We start from the raw sequence: 23523 nt of genomic DNA on the forward strand, positions 1-23523 counted from the left end.
ATGGTAGAGAACCACTGATGTAATGCTATAAAGGTGGATGAAGAAAATATGGATAAGAGTCTTCCAGATAAACATAAAGCATAGAGGTATATGAAATTAGAGGAATATAAAAGAAGAAAAAATCTATATGATGTTTAAAATGGGTAAAAATGTGAACTATTTCATGGAAGAGTACATTATTGCTTTACACTCCTGAAAGAGGTGCTAGTCTTCCTCTTTGGTAGTGTTTGCTGCAGTGGGGTTTTCTGTCATCATTCACTATCCTCCTGGATACGTTTTTTAGATTCACATCTGTAATAGAGTTCTTAGCCATGCACAGTTCCTACCAGAAATTAACCCAAAGAGCACAACCAGAAAAAGAAAGAAGAGCTTTATTATGGCAGTTGGGATGACAGAAATATCAAACTGAAAGCATTTCCTACATCCCAGGGAGGGCAGAAACAGGTATAGCCATAGAAAACAGAATTATCAACAACAAAAAAATACACATATAAGACAAACAAAGAAGTTTTCAGGCAAATTACTTACAAAAGGGGAAAACTCAAATTATCCATCAATGTGTTAGCTTTCTTATGTTAACACAAAAGAAAGATAATTGGGGCTGAGAGGAAGAAATGAAAATATATACAATTCTTGAGAAAGGTACTGAAGACATATTCCACCTGAATGAATTAAGAAGAAAATAAAGGGTTCAATAGGGAAGTCATATTGAGTACACATGCACACAAAGAGGGGAACAATAGAAACTGAGGCCTACTTGAGGGTGGAGGTTAGGAGGAGGGTGAGGGTCAAAAAACTGTCAGGTACTGAGCTCACTATCTGGGCGTAAATGACTAATGACTAAATCATTTAAACACCAAACCCAAGAGACATAAAATTTACCCATGTAACAAACCTGCACATGTACCCACTAAACCTAAAATAAAAGTTGAAAAAAAAGAATAGGGAAGTTGTGACATAGTGGTAAATGCCAAAACCCAATCACATATATAATTGTGTCAAAGAAGTTTTGCAAATCAAAGTATTAAATACAAATGTCAAATTCATTGTTTAAAGAGAAGCAATATATATAATTAATAATAATTAACTGTAAAGTCAGTAATAATATGGGTTCAAACTTCACAAATCAGAAAAGGTAGAAAAATGGATTGGAAAAATTAAAGGATGATAGCAATTGATATACACACCAACAAGTATAGGCAAGGATACAAACTTGCTTTCGTTTGTTAGAATAAACAAAAACTTAACTTTATGAAGATAGCTTTTCAAAGCAGGAGAAGTAGTGGCATTCTCTTAGCCGAAAGCCAAGACTCCAGGCCTTAAAATTCCCTTGAAGACATCTGGCTAATAATGAAACTGCAGAGTTATAGTAAAAATCCCGTTGAGTCTCTCTACACTGGGGTTGGCAAGTATGTTCCATAAAAGGTAAATATTTTAGGTTTTGTGGGCAAAATTGGTTCTTTCACAATTACTAAATTCTTCCATTGTAGCATGAAAACAGCCATAGACAATAATAAATATACATGTTGTGTTCCTATAAAACTCTATTTCCATATATAGGCAGTGAATCAGATTTCACCCTAGTTTAATGACTTCTGCACTAGATCAGTAGTTCTCTTCCTTGGATTCATATTAAAATCAATTAATATTGAAGCTCTAAAAAACTGCATGTATCTGGGTCCCATCCCCAGATATTCTAATTTAATTGGTCTGGAGTGCAGTTTGGTCACTGGGATGTTTAAAAGCTCAACAGGCTACAATGATGTGCAGCCACAGTTGAAAACCATTGTTCTAAGAACTTGATTTGGGCCCTTAATATATGTGTCTGTGGAAGAAAAGAGAAGGGAGGTAGAGATATCTTTATGTGGTTGTGACATTCCCAAATGTACTGTACAAGGCTGCCCTCTACAATATATAAATCAACTGTCAGGGTACCAAAGCATCTTGCCGTGAAAATGTTTATATCCATCTCTACTATCAGCTTATAAACTAGTACAAATCAGACCCAAAACAGCAGATACATTTCTGAAAAAAACACAGCAGGCCAGTTTGAGTCAAAGGTCAGTCGTTTCTATCTCTGGGAGGTAAGGATACCTAATACGACTAGGTCTCTGGTCCACTTATAGGCCTAGTCTCTTCAATTCCTTATATTGATTAGGAAGTGATAAAAAGGGACTATTACAACTTTGATGTTAATATTTTAAAAATTATAATTTAAAGAACACCTTTGAAAAGATTAAAGCTAATTATTAATAGAATGCATTACTGCCAAAACAACAGAGGGCACTAAAATATTCCATATAGCAAAAGGTAGAAAATAAAGGGAAAAGCAGTAAAACAAAAAATTGATGACATAAAATGAATAAAATAAGTAGAAAAATTAAGAAATAATTAATTGATTATATCAGTAAAAACAGTTAAACTTTTTAAGACAAAGATTGGGTCAATAATAAAATCCAATGTTACGCCAATTATAAAACCCATCTAAAAGTATATGCACGCACACACACATAGAAAAGTTAAAATGAAAGAACAGGCAACAATGTATCAGGCAAATGTAAAGAAAGGTTGCAGTGGTCCTATCATTAACATCAAAACAAAATTCAAAGCAATAAAGATGAAAAAATATATAATTAAGAAACATAAATTACTACTAAGGCTTTTTTTGTTTGTTTGTTTTGTTTTCTTTTTGAGACAGAGTCTCACTCTTGTCGCCCAGGCTGGAGTGCAGTGGCATGACCTCGGCTCACTGCAACCTCCGGCTCCCAGGCTCAAGTGATCCTCCAACTGCAGCCTCCCAGGTAGCTGGGACTACAGGTATATGCCACCATGCCCAGCTATTTTTTTTTTGTACAGACAGGGTTTCACCATGTTGTCCAAGCTGATCTTGAACTCCTAAGCTCAAGCCATTTGCCCACCTGAGCCTCCCAAAGAACTGGAATTACAGGTGTGAGCCACTACGCCTGGTCACTAATGAGTTTTGGTGAGTTAAGTAATACTGTATTGTTAGAAATAAAGTAAAAAACTTCCTTCCCCAGTAGAATGGTCGATTATCTACATGACCCTTCCACAAAAATACACCTGGGTGGTGCATAACATTAAATCAAGTTTAGTCTAAAGCTGCCTCCTTACATATTTTAAGTTTGACCTAAAGGTTTCTCTGTACATCGTGAAATACAACAAGTAGAGGTGTAAACACACCATAGCCTACACTTGTGACAATTACTGAGTTTTGGACAATCAAATGTAGACAACTGTTCGAATGGCTTCAAAAAAGGCAAACATTGAGCAGTAATTGATAGATGCAGGAGGCAGAAAAGGGAACCTGCACAGGGTTTTGCCTGGGCATGCCTGCAACAGACTGGGAGTCTGCATGAGCACTGGGAGAATGGGGTGAAGCCACCAGGAATTCATGCCTTATGCAGGGGGAGGAGTCAGGCCTCTTCAGCTCATGTGTGGTGGCCTGGTATTCAATCTGTGACGTGGGTGCATGTTGGCAGGACCCCCTCTTTCTTTTCTGAGAGCATTCTTTTTGCCTAATAAATCTGTCCTCCTCACCCTTCCATGTGTCTGTATGCCTAATTTTTCTTGGTTGTGAGACAAGAACCCAGATTTTTAGCTGAAGGAGCAAAAAATCTTGCATCATTTTGGTGGTCCATATGGGCATATGAGGAGGGGTGAGTAAAATGTGGACCAAAAAATCTCTTTTCCTTTTGTTTCTGAGCCTTCATGTCCTTGGACTTCTTCTGAGGGTAGAGGAAACTGTGGTCCCTTCTTCGCTCTCGGGGTTTGGGAATGTCAGCCTTGGTCCAAACCAGCCTTTTCTATGGCATTTTCCTTCTTTTTTTGGGGGACCGTAATGGCACCTATCTTTTCTTTTACTATAGCAGTCATCCACCTCCACCCCAATGGCTGTAGGTGCACATATGGCCATAGCTGCTGCCCTGGCCCCAGGGCAGTCTCAGGGGCCAGAGGCCCTGCACGTCCAGCTGAGCAGCATACCTCGCGACACCTCCATGGAGTCCCCTCATTCCCTGGCCAAGGGGTCTAGCTCAGTCCGACAGCAATTGAAAGCTTCTCTCCTGCTGGGCGCGGTGGCTCACGCCTGTAATCCCAGCACTTTGGGAGGCCAAGGTGGGCGGATCATGAGGTCAGGAGATCAAGACCATCTTGGCTAACATGGTGAAACCCCGTCTCTACTAAAAATACAAAAAATTAGCCGGGCGTGGTGGTGGGCGCCTGTACTCCCAGCTACTCGGGAGGCTGAGGCAGGAGAATGGCGTGAACCAGGGAGGTGGAGCTTGCAATGAGCCGAGATGGCGCCACTGCGCTCCAGCCTGGGAGACAGAGTGAGACTCCATCTCAAACAAACAAACAAAAAAGGTTCTCTCCCTGTTCGTCACTGCACTCCAGCCTGGGTGACAGAAAGAGACTCCATCTCATAAAAGAAAAAGTTTCTCTCCTGTTGGAGAAATCCATTTGCATAAGAATAAGAGGTTTCTTGCTCAGGCATCTTTTTCTTTCCTCCACCCTGTCAGCAGTGAATACAGCTTTGCATTTAAGTTTTTTTTGTTTTTCTCCATCCTGTCTCAGTTAAGACAGCCCTGCCTTTAAGTTTTTTTTTTTTTTTCTTTTCTCCACCAGGTCAGGAGTTAACTTTTACGCAAGAGGCTTTTTTTTCTCCCCCTTTTAGAGGACATTTTACTAGGCCAGGACACCCTTTTCTCTCCCTTGTTGGAGGACTCAATTCCACAGCTTCTCCTTAGCATTTGGCTTATGATAAGGAGTCCATGCAACCCCCGAGACACATTTTTGTCCCAAACTCAATTCCAAGTCTCAGAGCTCGAAGGCTACTAACAGCAGGGGAGACAGGGTGTACGTGGGTAACAGCAGATAATCCCACTCCCTAGGCACCCATGTTTACATGGGTGAAAGCCACTTTGACGCCCATGGTGGCACCCTGTCACAGTTGCTGGGCCTCAGGGATACTCAGACGAAAGAAAGAGGGATGCCTCACTTTCTCTCCCTCACATATCCACGGTATTCACTAGGAAGAAAATGGAACCAGGAACACCTCGCTCCCCTCTTTCTAGATGAGTAGCCATTCATCTTCATTGTGAACCTCTTTTGAATGCACCCTGAGTCCTGGGGCTCCTTTGAAAAAAATGTCTTCTTTTTCCTTTTTCCTCCTCTGTCCTTTCTTCACAGATGAGTAATTGGGTCCCCCTACAGGACAGTCCTCTTGGATGTATGCTCCAAACTGGGAAAAGTTAATTTCCCAAACCTTAAACTGGTTGGCTTGGGACTGAGCTTGGAGGAAGGGAACCCCGGAGCCTGACATGCAGGCAAAAGAGTAAACTTTTTTCTTACCAGTTGGGCTTTTGGCCTCCCTCTCCTGGTGCAAACCGGTAAAGGGAATGGTAAGGATCACTGTTTATATTTTCTGTAAAGTTTTAATTATGAAAAAAGATTTGTGAGGCTGGTTTTAAGCTATAGCCAAACTGGTGTGCTTTGCATGTCACTCTGCATGGTTCTGTCAGAAAGAGGGGTACCTTAGGATGGGATACAGGCCTAGTACTCCACAGGCCTGTTGTTCAACCCAGGCCAGCAACAGTCAGTGGCAAACTTTGCTGCAGGCCTCTATCTTGTTTTATGTCCTTGGAAGCATGACCTGTAACCATGTGGCAGTGCTTTGTTCTAGCCTCTGCCATTTTACAATGGCAGCCTAGGTTCAGTCCTGGCTTAGGGAATGAGTTCTTTCTGGTTTGATATTTGCATGACCTTTACCATTTGTTGATTCTCTTCCCCTCCACAAATCACCTTGAATTTTCCTTCCTCTGAGTCCCTGGGAGGTTACCTTGGTAAAGTTTGAAAGCCAAAATACTGGCCACTTGGCATGGTTAAAGTTGGATAATAAGGGATTTAAATGGATTTTCATAAACAGCGCTGAGCTAAATTAAAAATGGATACCCAAGTCATAGGTATATTTAAAGACCTTTATATTTTTCTCTTCTTGTATCTCGTTTTTCTGGAAAAAGTTTTTTTTTCAGTTGACTAAATTCTTTTCTCCATTTTGTCTTGCCACCCTTAATACATACATGAGAGGCCCTAAGATCATTTCTTTTCTTTCTTTCTTTTTTTTTTTGAGATGGAGTCTCTCTCTTTCGTCCAGGCTGGAGTGCAGTGGTGCGATCTTAGCTTACTGCAACCTCCATGTCCCTGGTTCAAGCGATGGCCTGTGATTACTTGGGAAAAACAGAAAAGGTGCCAAGGATTCCATTTTGGGAGAAGCCTCCGTTTTCCTCGTGGAGCCCCAGGAATTAGAGGCGGATGAATCTTTCTCAAAATTTGTTTTTGTCTTCCAGCTTTACCTGTTTATTAGGTCCTAGAAACTGCATGCTTTCCTAGCCCTACTCTTAAAGGGCCCCATTTGGAGGCCAATAGCCCAGTTAGGAGATTGGCAAACAGAATATCCTATAACTATTGGATCTGCTTCTGTTTGTCTGTGTGGTTATATATGTGTTGTGTGTGATGTCTACAAAAAGAGGGCTCTTATTAATTGGCCTAAAGGAAAATAAGCACCTAGATCAAATATCTTTTAAAGGGAAGATAAAAAGTGTGGTGCCCCTTTTAGTTCATGTGACTTTAGTCTTTGAGAAACGGAAACAGCCTTGGAGATTACTGGTAAAATGCAAATGCCATCAAAATGTAATTTTTTACCTAGGTTTATAGGATTATTTTAAATTAGGTAAAATAAAGCCAAAGGTTTAAACAAGTTGTGGAAGGTTTCTAAAAATTAATCTTGCAAAAGAAATTCTGTGTGTGAACACTGACTAGATTCAAAAGGGTATTATATGGTTTTTCTGTAAATTGAGCATTGAAATAAAAGCACAACAAAGTTTTCCTAAGGTACTAATCTGCTTTTTAGCAAAATTTATAAAGAGTTATAAAAGGTTTATGACGATCTCACCTCACGGTCAAACTGGTTAAGACTGGATAGAATTGTCTTTAAGATTTCATTAGAAAATTAGGGTTGATATTAATAGCTGAAATGTCGATGAATATCAAACAGAACACGAGTTAATGGAATGGACTGAACTAATGAAAAACTGAGTAAGCTTTTTAAACTTTTCTTTAAAACACTGCTGATACTTATTTTGTTTTCAGAGTCAAGGCAACTTATTTTGAGCTATTTATAGCCTTTAATAGAGTGGGGTATACTCCTGTGAACAAAATTTGGAGCATATTTGTTTCTCTCTGCCTGGCTTCTCTAGTATTTGGACACTGTCAGCATTCTTAACTTATGACAATATGGTTATTTGCATCAGTGCAATAAGAATCCATTTTCTCTTGCAACAGGATGCAATCGGAGAAACTGGTTGTTTTATCAAGGCTTTGACTGGAAGGGTATGCTTCCTTTTAAGGAATCAAGCTCAACTTGCAGATCCAATAAAAACTGCTTGGGAAAACTGTCTATAGTAGATACCCTGTCTACATAGTCCCTGTACAAAGTTCCTAACCTGTGGTGAGTAAAGAATGTCACTTTCTAACAGGTCCAGGAGCCCATGTTCTTGGGACCTCAAGAAGAGAGGAGTTCATCCAACTCACAGTCATTAAAGTGTACAAACCCATGGCAGGGCTTGGCTTTAAAAAAGGAAAAAAAAAAAGTCCTATCTGAGATTCCTTGTGGAATAGAGTTCCATCAAATCGAATTTAAAAAGCCCATGTAGAAATACTTATTCTTGCTCCACATTACGCAAATAATCAGGCCAAGTATGAGACTAAAGTTATTTTGCAAACAACTCAATCCTATTATGCTTTGTTTTTAACAAAAATGAGGACTGGAGAGAAATTATGTTTCAAAACTTACATATTTATCATTAAATTCCAGACTGATTAGTTGTTTTTTAAGTTCTTGCCTACATTTTAGGCTTACACTGCTTATTCCTGTGAACCAACCAGCAATCTCTGGCTGCAGCTCAGAAGGAACAAAAGGGATGGGTAATGTAAAAATCTGGTTCAGTATTTTAATTCTGAGCAATTATCCTGAAAATCCTGCCAGGTGATGGGAGTAAATAAGGTGCCCATAACCTGGAGGTTTCCTTTTTGGGAAAATAAGACAAAGAGGGCTAACCAAAGCCAAGCCCCATGCACCCAAATCTTAGCAACCCTGACTATAGTCACCAGTTATCTAGGCATGTCAACAGCCTTGGGATTTAAAAACTGTCCTTACCCACCCCTTTTTGTTTTGTTTTGACATGTTTTCTAATAGCCAGGTTTGTCTCCTCTTGCCTTCAGGCCATCGAACTCCAAACAGTCATGCAACTGGAGCCTCAAACAATGGCCCCCTTTAAGCGGGGAACCTTAAATAGGCCTCTGAGGGAGATCTGATTCTGTCTTCCCAAAACAGTACCCCCTCTGTCAGCAGTATGCAATAAAGATCAGTCTTTATCCTTATCCCTATCCTTATCCTAACGGCAGTTATATGTCCTTCTTTAGAAGGGGGAATGATAGAGGCAGGAGGCAGATAAGGGAACCCGCACAGGGTCTTGCCTGGGCATGCCTGCAACAGACTGGGGGTCTGCATGCGCACTGGGAGAATGGGGAGGAGCCACCAGGAATATGTGCCTTATGCACCAAAAGCAATGGCAACAAAAGCCAACATTGACAAATGGGATCTAATTAAACTAAAGAGCTTCTGCACAGCAAAAGAAACTATCATCAGAGTGAACAGGCAACCTACAGAATGGGAGAAAATTTTTGCAATCTATCCATCTGACAAAGGACAAATATCCAGAATCTACAAGGAACTTAAACAAATTTACAAGAAAAAACAAACAATCCAATCAAAAAGTGGGTGAAGGATATGAACAGACACTTCTCAAAAGAAGACATTTATGCGGCCAACAAACATATATATGAAAAAAAGCTCATCATCACTGGTCATTAGAGAAATGCAAATCAAAACCACAATGAGATACCATCTCATGCCAGTTAGAATGGTGATCTTTAAAAAGTCAGGAATCAACAGTTGCTGGAGAGGATGTGGAGAAATAAGAATGCTTTGACACTGTTGGTGAGAGTGTAAATTAGTTCAACCATGGTGGAAGACAATGTGGCAATTCCTCAAGGATCTAGAACCAGAAATACCATTTGACCCAGCAATCCCATTACTAGGTATATACCCAAAGGCTTATAAATCATTCTACTATAAAGACACATGCACATGTATGTTTACTGCAGCACTATTCACAGTAACAAAGACTTGGAATCAATCCAAATGTCCATCAAAGATAGACTGGATAAAGAAAATGTGGCACATATACAGCATGGAGTACTATGCAGCCATAAAAAAGGATGAGTTCGTCGCCTTTGCAGGGACATGGATGAAGCTGGAAACCATCATTCTCAGCAAACTAACACAGCAACAGAAAATCAAATACCACATGTTCTCACTCGTAAGTGGGAGTTGAACAATGAGAACACTTGGATACAGGGAGGGGAACATCACACATCAGGCCCTGCTGGCGGGTGGGGGGTTAGGGGAGGGATAGCATTAGGAGAAATATCTAATGTAGATGATGGGTTGATGGGTGCAGCAAACCACCATGGTACATGTATACCTATTTAATAAACCTGCATGTTCTGCACGTGTATCCCAGAACTTAAAGTATAATAAAAAAAAATGATGAGTTCATATATGTATGTGTGTGTGTATACATATATATACAAACACAGTGGGAGAAGGACAGAACCAGGAAATCACATATCTAAATGTAAGAGCTAAAAGTATAAAACTCTTAGAAGAAAACATAGGAGTAAATCTCGTGACATCAAGTTAGGCAATGATTTCTTAGAAATAACATCAAAAGAACATGTAATCAAAACAAAAAAATGATAAATTGGACTACGTCAAAACTAAAAATGTTTATGCTTCAAAAGACACCACCCAGAAGTAAAGAGAAAACCCATAAAATGGGAGAAAATATTTAAAATCACACATTTGATAAGAGACTTATACTCAGAATATATATTAAAGAAAACCTACAATGCACTAAAGACAACTCAATTAAAATATAGGCAAAGGATTTTAATTGACATTTCTCTAAAGAAGATATACAAAGGGCCAATAAATGCATGAGAAGATGGTCAACATCATTAGCCATTAGAGAAATGCAAAATAAAACCACAATGAGATAAGACTTTACATTCACCACGATAGCTATAAGAAAGACAGAAAATAATTAACTGTTGGCTAGGATGTGAAAGCCTGGAACCCTCATTCATTGCTAGTGGGAATGTAAAGTGGTACAGCCACTTTAGAAATCAGTTTGGTGGTTGCTCAAAATGTTAAACATAGAATTATCATATGACACAGAAATTCCACTCCTAGGTATATACCCAAGAGAAATGAATACATAGGTCCAAAGAAAAACTTGTACACAAATGTTCATAGGAGCATTATTCATAATAAACAAAAAATGGAAATGACTCAAATGTCCATGGACTGATGAATGGCTAAATAAACGTATCTTTGTAACAGAATATTATATGGCAACAAAAAGAACTCAATTATATATGCTATAATTTGGATGATTCTTGAAAACATTATTCTAAGTGAAAGAAGCCAGTCACAGTGACCACATATTGTAGGATTCCAATTATATGAGATATCCAGAATAGGCAAATCTATAAAGATATGAAGACACAAAGTCCTCATGGTGCTTAAAACTGGGAGCAGTGGGGCAGGGGTTGCAGGCAACTTGAGAATGATTACTAATGAGCATGGGATTCCTTTTTGGGGAACACAAATTCTAAAACTAGACTGTGGTGATGATTGCACAACCTGTGAATACACTAAAAAAATTGAATTGTACATTTTAAGTGGGTGACATGCGTAGTGTATTAATTACATTTCCATAAAACTTAAAACATAAGGAATGTATAGTCATAGTAGCTATATGCTCAGACAATACAGATAAAAAGATCTCTTAAAAATGAGAGGGGAAATTCATAAAAGCACATACAAAAAATTCTTTTTAACTGTTCTCAGAAATTATATCATCAGTAGTGGCATTAGCATTGTTATTCTGAAATTGTCTCATATATTGTTACCATTTTAATATAATATCTATATCTATTGGTATGCTGAGTCCCAACAAGAGTTCCCTGGAGCAGAACACATTATTATTTTTATTACTTACAAAGAATAAGTAAATAATACTGTTCTGACTTTTCTCTGCCCCAGCTCTTACTCCAGGAGCAAGGTGATGAGAAAGAGACATAATCTTGCCAGTAATTTCATCTACCACAGGCAAGGGGTCTGGAAAAATAAATCTGAGTACTGATGTAGGAAAAAAGAGGCAGCTGTTGTCCCTTCCCTTCTGAGAGTTTCCTTGGAAAAGTAAAGGGAAGGATATGTGCTTTCACACTTTGGAATGTAAATAAATCTTCCTGAGGGGAAAAACTAGTGTCTCCAGCTTTACTACCCAAGAGATGTCTCCAAGGTCCTGGTCTCAACCCTTCCTTTGAAATGTAAACAGATACCTCTAGAAAGGTAAGTCTCTCTGGAGTTTTCACTTATCTGTTCAGTCATAAATTAAATTCTAATGTTCGTCTTTTAGCCTAGGTCTCAAGTTTCTGTAAAATTTGCTCAGAAAGTCCTAACTGTGCAGAAACATAAGAATATGTTCTCTACAGCCCCACATACAATGTGATATTTATTTTATAGTGTAACACAAAATAAATTTGAAGTTGAGTTAAACCAAGATATTAGCTTGTCAAATCAGACTCAAACAAATTGGACACCTTACCCAGTTTCAACCTTTTCTGATACTTTCAAGAAGAGAGTAATCAGGCAGCCTAACAACTAAGGTAGAGTTCCAAGACCATCAGAACAGCTCTCCAGGTCCTTCACTGCTATACTCTGGCCCAGATTAGCACATGAGGTCAACTAGAATCACAGTACCATTCTCTGTTTCTTCCCAACAAAAACAACCTTTTTAAATGCACATTCATAGTCACAGTGACTAGGTTAGTGACTAGAGATTATTGTTCAGTAAATTCGGGATTCCATTTGGCTTGAGGATATAATTATATATAGCATAGTATAGGTTTTAAAAGTTATTGGCTTCCAGATGTCATTATGCAACAAGCTCCCTTCAGGATAACATAATGTCATTCCTTTATCCTTCCAATTCTAATCAGTGTAGCATGAGAAAGACAAATTCCCTTTTTATCTGTGATACTTGGGCCATTGGAGAACAAATATAAAGGCCACACTGTTCAGCAATGTCCCATAATTTAGGCTAACCATAGTGTTCCCATAAGTGGGCATCCTTAGCTTGGCTACTAGAACTGCTGGTCATTGATCTTTAAAAACAACAACTTCCATAGCAATTGGAATATTCAAGAGTCTTTCTTCAATATTAGCTTGGCTACTAGAACTGCCGGCAATGAATCTTTAAAAACAACAACTTCCATAGCAATTGGAATATTTAAAAGACTTTCCTACATAAGAGTATAAGCCCTCTTCTTGCACTGTTGACCAATATGATGTTCCATTAAATACTCTATGAGTCCAGTCATTTAAAGCTTTCTTGTCCCTCTAGGGCCATTTCCAGATGCAGCCAGTCTCCTGGAAGAGAGCTCCCTCTAGTGTCTCTATTTGGATTAGCAAATCCTTTTCATCACGAGCTTTCAGGAACATTATTTTGGTCTGATTTGGTATGATATTAGTAATGGTCCTCAAGACCATTACAAAAATGCCTTCAGAATATCAAGACAGCAGAGACAATACTCATCAAGCAACAACATGGGTTATTACTGTGGTACATCAGTAAAATTTGTACAATTTAGAAAAATAGTTTGCACACACACAAAAAAGTCCCATGAGATTGTCATTTGGTATATTATGTATCAAATACAGCTCTCTCTGGGTGTGTCATAGGCTTTTCACAAACATACTCTGCATAACTCCAGAGAGGAGTTGTTAGTAACATTTATTCATTACATTACATCCAAATCCATCTCCCTCAAGGTGGTCTTCCAATTCCCTTAAATGAATTCCATTCACATTCACATATTCTATATTAGAAGGAAATCAAGCTGTAACAGGCAGCAGAAATCTGCTCTCCATTATACCTAGGTAGATGTCTTAGCAACATATTGTCTTGATTTATGTCCACAAGGAGTGCAAAAGTCCTACTGTTCCGAATCCTCCATCTGTGTACTTTAATTAGTAATAGTCAAATCATCATCATCAAAAAAAAAAAAAAAAAAAAAAGAGATCTGAATGGTAAATAGTTGACCCTTGAACATCATGAATATGAACTGCCTGGATCCACTTATATATGGATTTTTTTTTCAATACGTATATTTGGAGAGATGTGTGACAATTTGAAAAAACTCAACATATGAACCATGTAGCCTAGAAGTACTGAAAAAATTAAGAGGAAGGTATGTCATGCATGCATGAAATACATGTAGCTGTTCATGTATTTTATCATTTACTACCATAAAATATATACAAATCTATTATAAAAGGTTGAAATTTATCAAAACACGCACATATCATTCACAGGTGAGAGAAAGGTAAACAAAGATGCAGCATTAAATCATAACTGCATAAAATTCACTATTATTATCTATTGTTACTACTGTATTAATTTTGTAGCCAACTTACGTTGCCATTGCGGTGAGCTCAAGTGTTGCTAGTGTCTGCTTAAAATACTATGTGATGCTAATCATCTCTGCATGAGCAGAGCAGTTTCTGTCTCCAGTAAATTGTGTATCACAGTAAAAAGTGATCTCTAGTGGTTCTTGCATATATTTCATTGTGTTTAGCATAAATACTGTAAACCTCGAGTAACAACATGGGACCCATACGAACTGCCACTAGTGAGGCTGGATGTGTTCTCAAGACGCAGAGAAAAGTCATGACATTATAAGAAAAAGTTGATGTTCTGTAGATCAAGATCTGCAGCTGTGGTTGCCTGCAATTTCAGACAATGATTAATTTTGTAAACAGATGACATAAATTTACAGTATTGATAAATACAGTACAGTACTATAAGTGTATTTTCCCTTACTTATGTTTTTTTTTCCTTTTTTTTTTTTTTTTCTGAGACAGGGTCTTGCTCTTCACCCAGGTTGGAGTGCAGAGGTGCAAAGACAGCTCACTGAGGCCTTGACTTCCCAGGCTCAAGTGATTTTCCCGCCTCAGCCTCCCAAGTAGCTGGGATTACAGGCACACACCACCATGCCCAGCTAATTTTTAAACTTTTTATAGGCATAGGTCTCCCTATGTTGCCCAGGCTGGTCTCACTCCTGATTCAAGCGATCCTGGGCTCCTAAAGTCCTGGGAATACAGGCATGAGCCACTGTACCTGGCGTCTCTTCCTTATAATTGTCTTAGTAACATTTTCTTTTCTCCAGCTTATTTTATTGTAAGAAAATAGTATGTAATACATACAACATGCAAAATGTGTTAATGGACTGTTATGTTTTTGGTAAGGCTTCTGGTCAACAGCAGGCTATTAGTAGTTAAATTTTTGGGTGTCAAAAGTTTTACGTGGCTTTTTAACTGTGCAGGGGGTTGGTGCTCCTAACCACCTTGTAGTTCAAGGGACAACTGGATAGCCTATAAACCAAGAAATGAGTGGTAACTGTAGTGAACTGCTCCTACATTGAGTCATCAAGGGGCACTCTGCCATTTTATTCCTCTAGATTACATAGGTGGAATCTTTTTTTTTTTTTTTTTCTGAGACGGAGTCTTGCTCTGTCGCCCAGGCTGGAGTGCAGTGGCGTGATCTCAGCTCATTGCAACCTCTGCCTCCTGGGTTCATGCCATTCTCCTGCCTCAGCCTCCTGAGTAGCTGGGACTACAGGCACCCACCACCACGCATGGCTAATTTTTTTGTATTTTCAGTAGAGATGGGGTTTCACCGTGTTAGACACAATGGTCTCAATCTCCGGACCTCGTGATCCGCCCGCCTCGGCCTCCCAAAGTGCTGGGATTACAGGCCATAGGTGGAATCTTTAAGTAGAGCTATACATCACCAATTTCCCTTCTCTCCAGAAAACACATCCAGAGTGTTCTCTCAACATCAGTTAGGTTAGCATCAAATTTGAGAGAGATATCCAAGACAACAACTCAACTTCAGCAAGAATGGAGTAGCTTGGTATTTACCAAGGAGAGATACCAAATACCTTATTATTTTCTAGCCCTGAGGCTCTGCCATGGAAGGTCACATGGTTACATCTCTCCACAGAACTTGAATTCACTTATAATGCCTTTCTATCTCTTATACGTCCCCCCCCGCCATTTCCATCTATTACCTGTTTTGACCCACACCCTTTTCCCCATGATTGCGCTAACTGGCTCAACGGTTGTATTATAAACCCACAGAGACAGTAAAACAGCAGCCTTGTTAGCACTTCTCCTTGGCAGATATTACAGGATTTGACAGATAAGAATCACAAGACACTTGGCTTGTGTTTATGGATAGGCCTTAATTTGCCTACACAGAGTGAAGTTATCCATACCCCTAAAGGCCTTTAAGAATATGCACTGTCAATGTAATGTATTGATATTGTGTTTTGTGCATTGACAACACTTTCCTTTGGTATGTGCAACTTTAAACTCGGGCCTAGGACCATTGGATCAGGCAAAACTAACAAAAAAAAAATCTATGAAATGGGAAAGATATATAGTTGTGTACTTGCCTCCTCCCCCATCATCTCATTCCTATATCACAATCCTAGAAACCTTATAAGTAGAGTCCTAGCATTATTTCCTTTCATAGTCAATGTTACTACACCATCATTTAACTGAACAAATTAACCCTTAAACCAGTATAGTTTTTCTAGTGATCAATTTAGTTACTTTGCAAACAAATATATCTTTCAAGAAACAGGTTTTCCAGTAATAGGTAAAAGTGGTCTCACGTTTTTCCTTTATCATTTCTCTCTCTTTTTTAGCAACTAGATATATCCTGCTAAAAGCAGTCCAAAGATACTCTTCCCCTCTAGTAAATACTATTAGTGATTTTTTGTTTCTTTGTGTGTTTTTTGCCATGAGGTCTATAATTATATGTTTATAGAAAGATTATAGAAGTTCTTTCTTCTTTCTTTCCAGGAAGCCTACCCCAGTTACTGGAAAGAATGGATAATAGATCTGCTATTTGGTCTTTTTGTTCCCAAAAATTATGGGATTTTCTAATAAATAATATCTCTTGTGACCTTGATAATCAAGATTCACTGTGGAAGAAAGAGGGCAGTGATGGAATACAGAATTATGATAATCCTTATGTTGTCTTGAATTTGATTGTGAAATATCATGAACTCATGAGTCATTAGATATACACATACAGACATATATCATTTCACATTCAAAGAAATCAGGGCTTCCTGAAAAAAAGGATGTTCTAGGTCTGGGACAGAAAATGTGTAAGATGACCACTTCGTGGCAGCACTGTTTATCACAGTGCCAAACTGGATACTACCTATACGTCATCAATAATAGAATGGACAATTAAATTGTGGTGTTAATTAAATTTAATTAAATTACAGTCTCCCATAAGGGAACACTATACTACAATAAAAATAAACACACTATTGCTTCATTCAATAATATGGATGAGTCCCTTAAAACATTATAATGAAACAAAGAAGCCAGAAATTTTATGAGTTCATTGATGCCTATAAGACATAAAGGTTATGTACCATAATTATAAAAAATATATTTGTATGCATTCATGTAGAACTGACCTTTTTCTATTATAAGACCATTTCATAGAAAAATGGTCCACAAAATTTTACTGATCCCTCTCCCCCAGAGAAAGGTCTTATTGTCTCATTTTTTTTTTTTTTTTTTTTTTTTGCTTAAATCCAAAAAAAGTCCCTTTTTTTTTGGCTTAAATCCATTTAAAATTGTTCTGACAATTTTAAATGGGAGGAAAAAGGCTTAGCAACCTATATTGCATCATTTATATGTTTCTATGTCTTCAGAAGTACTGTGCCATTTAATAAACCTTTCTTTAATATTATTCTAAAGAATAACTTTCATCTTTGCACACCTATAGGCAGTCAGCACACAGGCAGTGCTGTAAATGTTAAAATCAGATCTATATTTTCGTTACTGAGATGCCAAAGACGAATCAGCTCAGTTTTTACATTTTACCCAAAGGCTTGATAAAGCTAATTCCCCATCTCTAATCCCTACAGAGAGGCACAGATAGAAATGAAAGAACACACAATATCGGTTATATACTATTAAAAGATGGCAATAAGGTCAAATTCTTTGACTATCTTTTCAATAAGGGAGGTCTCTCTGGGTCCTAATCCAGTCTTTTATCTATCGGGCAGTAAAAGGAATAGTACGTGTACCTTTCAGTGAGATGTCACGTGAACTTCATTATGGAATTACGTAATCTTAGAAAATTCAAAGAGAGAGTGAGAGACAAAGAAAAAGCAAGAGGGAATACTCTGTACAGAGTCACATAGAAATTCATATGACAAATATAATAACGTTAATCATGAGAGCTGTTCAGCAACCTTTTCTCAGAAATAAAAACATAATATCACTCAATCTTTCTCGTTTTAACAGCTAAGGAGATCAACTACAGATTCACTAAATAAAGGCTTCAACTGAAGACAACACCTCAACTTCAGCAAGAATAGAGTAGCTTGGTATTTACTATGGAGAAACATTATGGGGTCTGTACTATTTCTCTTAATTTTATTTAAAAACTGAATGTATCTGTAAAATCTTCTACAGCTCAAGACCTTGTTATTTCAGAGATCCACAAGGTAAACACTCTCAAATGAGGTACATGATTTAGGCTTTGGGAACTCTCAGGCTTCAGGGCATTTTCTATAACAGGTTCACGAAATGAACAGACTGGGCTCAAACCCTACGGTTTCTCAAAAATGAATATAATTATAGAAATTCAAAATAAATTAAATGTGTTCATATGTAATGTCCATATTTGAATCAGATTACCACCTGCCTGCTGTGTCTATGCTAACTAATCAGATAACATTTTCTCAAACATGATTTTCTCACCATCCCCAACAAAAACCAGTACCCTATTTATTTTTTATAACAAAAACAAAACCATCATTCTATTTTAGCGTTATTCAAAATATGTTAAAAAATACAAGGAAAATATGTTTTGTGTCAAATACATATTATAAGAAGCTTCCAAAAAACCTCAAAACAAAACAAAAATAACCCTTGTATTTCCTGTTTCCTACAAGCCTAAATTCCAAACCCTAAAAAAAAAAGAACTTAAATTGAAGGACTATAATACAATATCAGTTTTAGAACCTGTTATATGTTAAAAAAAAAAAAAAAAAAAAAGCCTTACTAGTAATCACTTCGGGAAATGGTCAAAAGACCACTTTAAAACTTTCTTTATGCAAGGAAGGTGCTTACTCAATTTCTTCAGCTGTGACTCCACATTTGTATATTCTAAATCAGTTTTCTTTGTTCATTTTAACTACTTATTAGTGAACTGAGATCATCTATGTGGCAACAAACAGCTCCCTTGATAGTTTGGCTGCATACCCAAAGCTGCTACTTTGATGATCATTGCTTGAATGTTAGATGATATCATCTCTCTGAGCAAATCTTCCTGGTTTCTCTGCCAAAGGTAAGCTAAAGGCTGGAGATTAAGCCTTTTACACCTACAAAAGAAAAAGAAAAAGAAAGTCAGATGATCTCTTAATGTTTTATACTTGGATCCACAGCAATTACTTTGATTTGAAACATAATGCTTCGTTCAAGGATTTTAGCATTGAAAATGCTTTTAAAAACTTATTTTGCATAATGTTTATATATACAACATAAACATATTTAATTTCCATGGGTTATGCATAAACTGATAAAAATGAAATTTCCAGGCACACTAGAAATATTAATTTTAGTAAGACTCTTAGTTTAGAAATCTATGTAAAAGAGTTTACAAATGCCAGTATACTCTCATTTTTAAAACTTTCATGGGTATCAAAATTTTGAAGCATATGTAAAGTGGGCCAATAATTTATCCTAATAAAATAGCCACATGTTTATTAAATTAACAATAGCTACAGTTATGTGAACTATTCTTATCTACTAACTTTGAATTTTTTTTAAAGAATTTGAATAAAAAGAAAATAGTAAGAAAAAAAGTACAATGCTGTAGGCACTGTACTAGATATTTTCCATTATTGGTAAAGTAGAAAAAATATCGGTTTTGGAGTGAAGACACATCTGAATTTAAAACCTCATTTTGTACTCTAGCTGCATGGCTTTAGAAGTCGAGTAAAATCTAAGTCCTTGTGCTTAGTTTCCTAGTTCATAAATAGGGGCAAAAATAGTTCCTTTCAAAGTTCTTAAGAGGATTAAAAAATGTGAAATGAGATCATCCTTTCCTTTTCTTCGCATTCCACATCCAATCTACCACAATGCAGAATGTGATCATTCCTCACTAATACCACTGCTAGCAACCTCGTTTGAGCCACCATTCTCTCTCATGTCAACATCCTAATTTCCTTCCCTGCTTCCACCCTCACCCTTTTAAAATCCATTTTCAACACAGCAGCCAATGCGATCCTTTTAAGACATAAAATAGGACAGGCGCGGTGACTCACGATTGTAATCCCAGCACTTTGGGAGGCCAAGGCGGGTGGATCACGAGGTGAGGAAATCGAGACCATCCTGGCTAACACGGTGAAACCCCGTCTCTACTAAAAATACAAAAAATTAGGCGGGCGTGGTGGCGGGCGCCTGTAGTCCCAGCTACTCGGGAGGCTGAGGCAGGAGAATGGCGTGAACCTGGGAGGCGGAGCTTGCCGTAAGCCGAGATTGCGCCACTGCACTCCAGCCTGGGCGACAGAGCGAGACTCTGTCTCGGAAAAAAAAAAAAAAAGAAGACATAAAATAGATCATAGGATTCCTCTGCTCAAAACCCTCCAGTGGCTCCTCATCACTCCATGGATCTCACCCTGTTTAGTTCCTGCACTTTATTTCCTACTACTTATTCTCTTCTCACTCCATCCTACCACTGCTGCCTGCTCATTCTTGCCTATTACACTAGTTTCATGCCTTTGCTTAAATGTCACTTTCTCAGAGAGGACTATAATTGTTTAATGAATTAAAGGTAATATAGATAATGTAGTACAAAGCCTGGATAAAATAGGTATTCAATAAATGATAGTCAAAGCCAAGTGACTTGCCCAAGTCATACACTAACTGGCTGAGATCAGATTTCAAACCAAGAATATAGCTCTAAAACCCAGTGTCTATAAGGTTTATAAGTAAAACCCAGCATCCCTAGCATCTGTAAGGCTGCTTGGCCGACTACTCTGGCCTATATTGATCTCTCTCTCTCTCTCTCTCTCTCTCTCTCTCTCTCAGAGATCCCAATACTTATTAAATGTACCATGTTTGGTCATTTACTCACACATGGCCTTAAAAATATCACTATTTTTTTTCATTTACATATACCCTGACTTTCAAAAAACCAAAACCTTCCTCATTGCAGAGATTGTTGCATGTAATTTTCCCTTTTAAAATGTCTCAGAACATCTAAAGCAATGCTGAAGCAGCTAATAAATACAAAAATAATAAAATGTGAACTACCCATGTAATACAAACATAATTGCAGAATGTAAAGTGTTTAATAAATGTCACAAGTTCAAATTCAGCAGTGATTTACAGAGTAAGTTTATTTGAGCCATGATATTTTGAACTGTTAAAGAACTTAAATAGGTTAAAAATTTTTACTTAAGTCTATAGTCAAGAGATTTTGAGGAATTTCAAAGCAACAACCACGAATTTTACGATAAGGACAGGAAGAAAAAACTTTTTGTCCATAAAAAAATAAATCTTAGTTTAAAAAGGTAGAGAGGCTGTTTTGATTAGTAGGCATTAAACACTGGGTGAGAGGACAGCAAGAACTAGTAATAATACAACACAAACTAAAATTTGGGCATAGGCTAATTCAAAATTGAGTTTGTGGACCAATGGACTCCCAGTAACATTACTTTTGAAGTTTCAAGGATAAAATAATTGCAGATACGCTTTATAACATAAAGTCTGTTCATCTGTTCAACCGTGTGTTGAAGTGTACCAGTGATTGTGTTTTGAGAAAGTCTCTACCCATGGGCATGACATGTGCCCTTCTTCCATATATATATACACATATATGCAATGGGCAGCCTCCTAATCAGGAGCACATTTTTATTTGGCTTTTTAACTTTCATAAATAGATGTCATCCCTATCTCCAGTTTGGCTACCCATTAAAGCCTGTGGGTCTGAACTTCTTAAAAAACACTAATTTTTAAACTAAATAATTCTCAGATAATATGATCTAAAACTTGATGACAATACTATTATTTCTAATGTCTGGCTTAAGGGATATGCAATTCATCTCCATCTGCAGATCAGTTGTTCTCAACGGTAGATCTACATCTAGGTAGAATGTAAGGAAAAGTTTCTCAAAATACACATGACCTCCTTCCCCACTCCACCATCATCATCCATCGTCCAGAGATTCTGATACACCTCTAAAATGTAAGATCATATTTCTCTTCACTTAACTATGCTTTACCTTGTTTTCCCTTCATTCACTCTTAAAATTCTGTATTTTTTTTAACTGCCCTAAATCCACCATGGAATTGGAGAGAAAATAAATAAAATAAAAATGAAACTTAAGTTTTCAAATTTATTAATCTGTAGGTTTTAAATGAGATAGTAAATAGGAATGTTTCTTTATCAAGAATATAAAAATATTATATAAATACAGCCATTATCTTATTCTATTTATCCTTTTGACTAGCAAAATCACTTATTTGTAGGTCAAATTGTGCTTAAGAAAAATAATGCAGTCCAATTTTTTTTGTTAATATAATTATGCCCAGAATCTCTATAAAATATTATATTTATCTAGATAAATTAAAAATGAAAAGTAAATTCATTCAGGTGGTGTCTTGCCAGGCCAACATTAAATAACCAATATTATCATTTAACCTCATGATTTTTGAATAGATCAATAGAATTGACCGTTTTGGTATGTGCAGTTACAGACTAAATGCTTCACTAGTGCTCCCTCCCTTAGGGGAGTAGAGAGGGGCTAGGACGAGGGGAGGAACATCCTAAAAATTCCCTGAAAGTTGAATGGCTTTATATGTAAGTATTTCAATCATATAAATATTTTTAGACAAGAACTGAATTATATGAACCAAAGAGGAGAGGACTCCTTAGTAAACATTTTTTTCTTTAAAATATTACTGTATTCCTTTTATTATCTCTTGATTTTTATTACAAATGATGAGTTAAAAGAGATTAACAGGATATACTAAATCAAATAAGAAAAAAGTGAAGAGAATACTTCTCACTAAAAAATCTGTCTCAATTCTATTATAGATTATTTTTCCTTACACTAAATAAGTTAAGTTTCCTCATGTGAGATATAAGGATAGAAAAAAGGAAAAGCATGACTTTTGTTACTTAGGTAAATACACACATTTAGTTCCATGGAGCACGTAGACTACCATACCTATTTATAATTTGAATACGATTATTATTTTTCACTTATTCACATTCTTAAAACACATACACTTTTAAAACTAACAAATTAATGTTTTCTTACACATTTTCCACTCGAATACGCTGATAGTCAGAAAGTATAGCACCTACTGATATCCCCTCTACTTCTTCTTTTTCCTGAAAATAAAGAAAAAAACCATAACTTTAAAAATAAAGTAACAAATGGCTCCACATCATGCTCTGAAAATTATAAATGAACTGTGTCTCATCTAGAAAACTACCTCAAACCAGAGTAATTTACTGAAAATATAATCGACATTCAGAAAAAATTTGCATATATTTAAATCATTCTCTCAGCTGTGAGAAAAATAATTATGGTTTTACTTAAAATTTAAATAACTGAGATCCCTTTCCATGGAGAAAGCAAAGACTTAGGCAGCACTTCCAAAATGTTTCACACTTAACGTATTTTTAAAGACTCACTGATGTTCGATGGAAACTTTTGAGAAATTTCTATTTAAGGACAATATTTTCCCAGATTGAGTAACTTCTTTTAAAAATTAAGCAATGGCATAAATAGATAAGGGAGCACAATAATTTTTCTGTAAATCTTAGAAAAAAAATGATTGAAATAGGAGTATCCAGAAAGCAGAGATGGTAGAGGCATTGCCTGGATAACAGTATAGCACTGTAGATAAAGAATTCTGTCATGGGAAGGAAGCAATGAATTATTATCAACATAGTTGCAACTGAGAGCATCCAGCAGTATATACAGCATGGTCCCACAGGAATGACAACTATCCTGTCTAGCATACTCATTAATGAGCTGGAGGAGAATGTAAATTCAAGTATGATCAAGTTTGCAGAGGATACAAAGCTAGAATGGATTAAAAAGAAAACAAAACAAGATCAATCAAGTACATGGATGGATTATGGACAACATGGGGATTTGAAAGGACAGGTCCAAGATGAGATTTAATGTAAAGAG

General features: G+C 37.0%; 1 protein-coding gene across 6 annotated transcripts in view; it reads right to left on the reverse strand.

Moving 5' to 3' along the window:
- Positions 1–23523, reverse strand: part of DPH6 (diphthamine biosynthesis 6) — a 385926-nt gene that overhangs the window by 271708 nt on the left and 90695 nt on the right. For all 6 annotated transcript variants that reach the window (XR_010109896.1, XM_063596530.1, XM_063596531.1 and 3 more), the window contains exons 4-5: positions 22639–22712; positions 18572–18690 (exon numbers count right to left, since the gene is read on the reverse strand). Coding sequence is in view for 5 of the 6 variants with exons in the window: in XM_063596530.1 (XP_063452600.1) it covers positions 18572–18690; positions 22639–22712 (193 nt within the window). In the remaining variant the exon portion in view is untranslated. The remainder of the gene's footprint in view (positions 1–18571; positions 18691–22638; positions 22713–23523) is intronic.

The sequence above is a fragment of the Pan paniscus genome, chromosome 16 (genome assembly GCF_029289425.2).
Source record: "Pan paniscus chromosome 16, NHGRI_mPanPan1-v2.0_pri, whole genome shotgun sequence".
NCBI classification, from domain to species: Eukaryota; Metazoa; Chordata; class Mammalia; order Primates; family Hominidae; genus Pan; species Pan paniscus.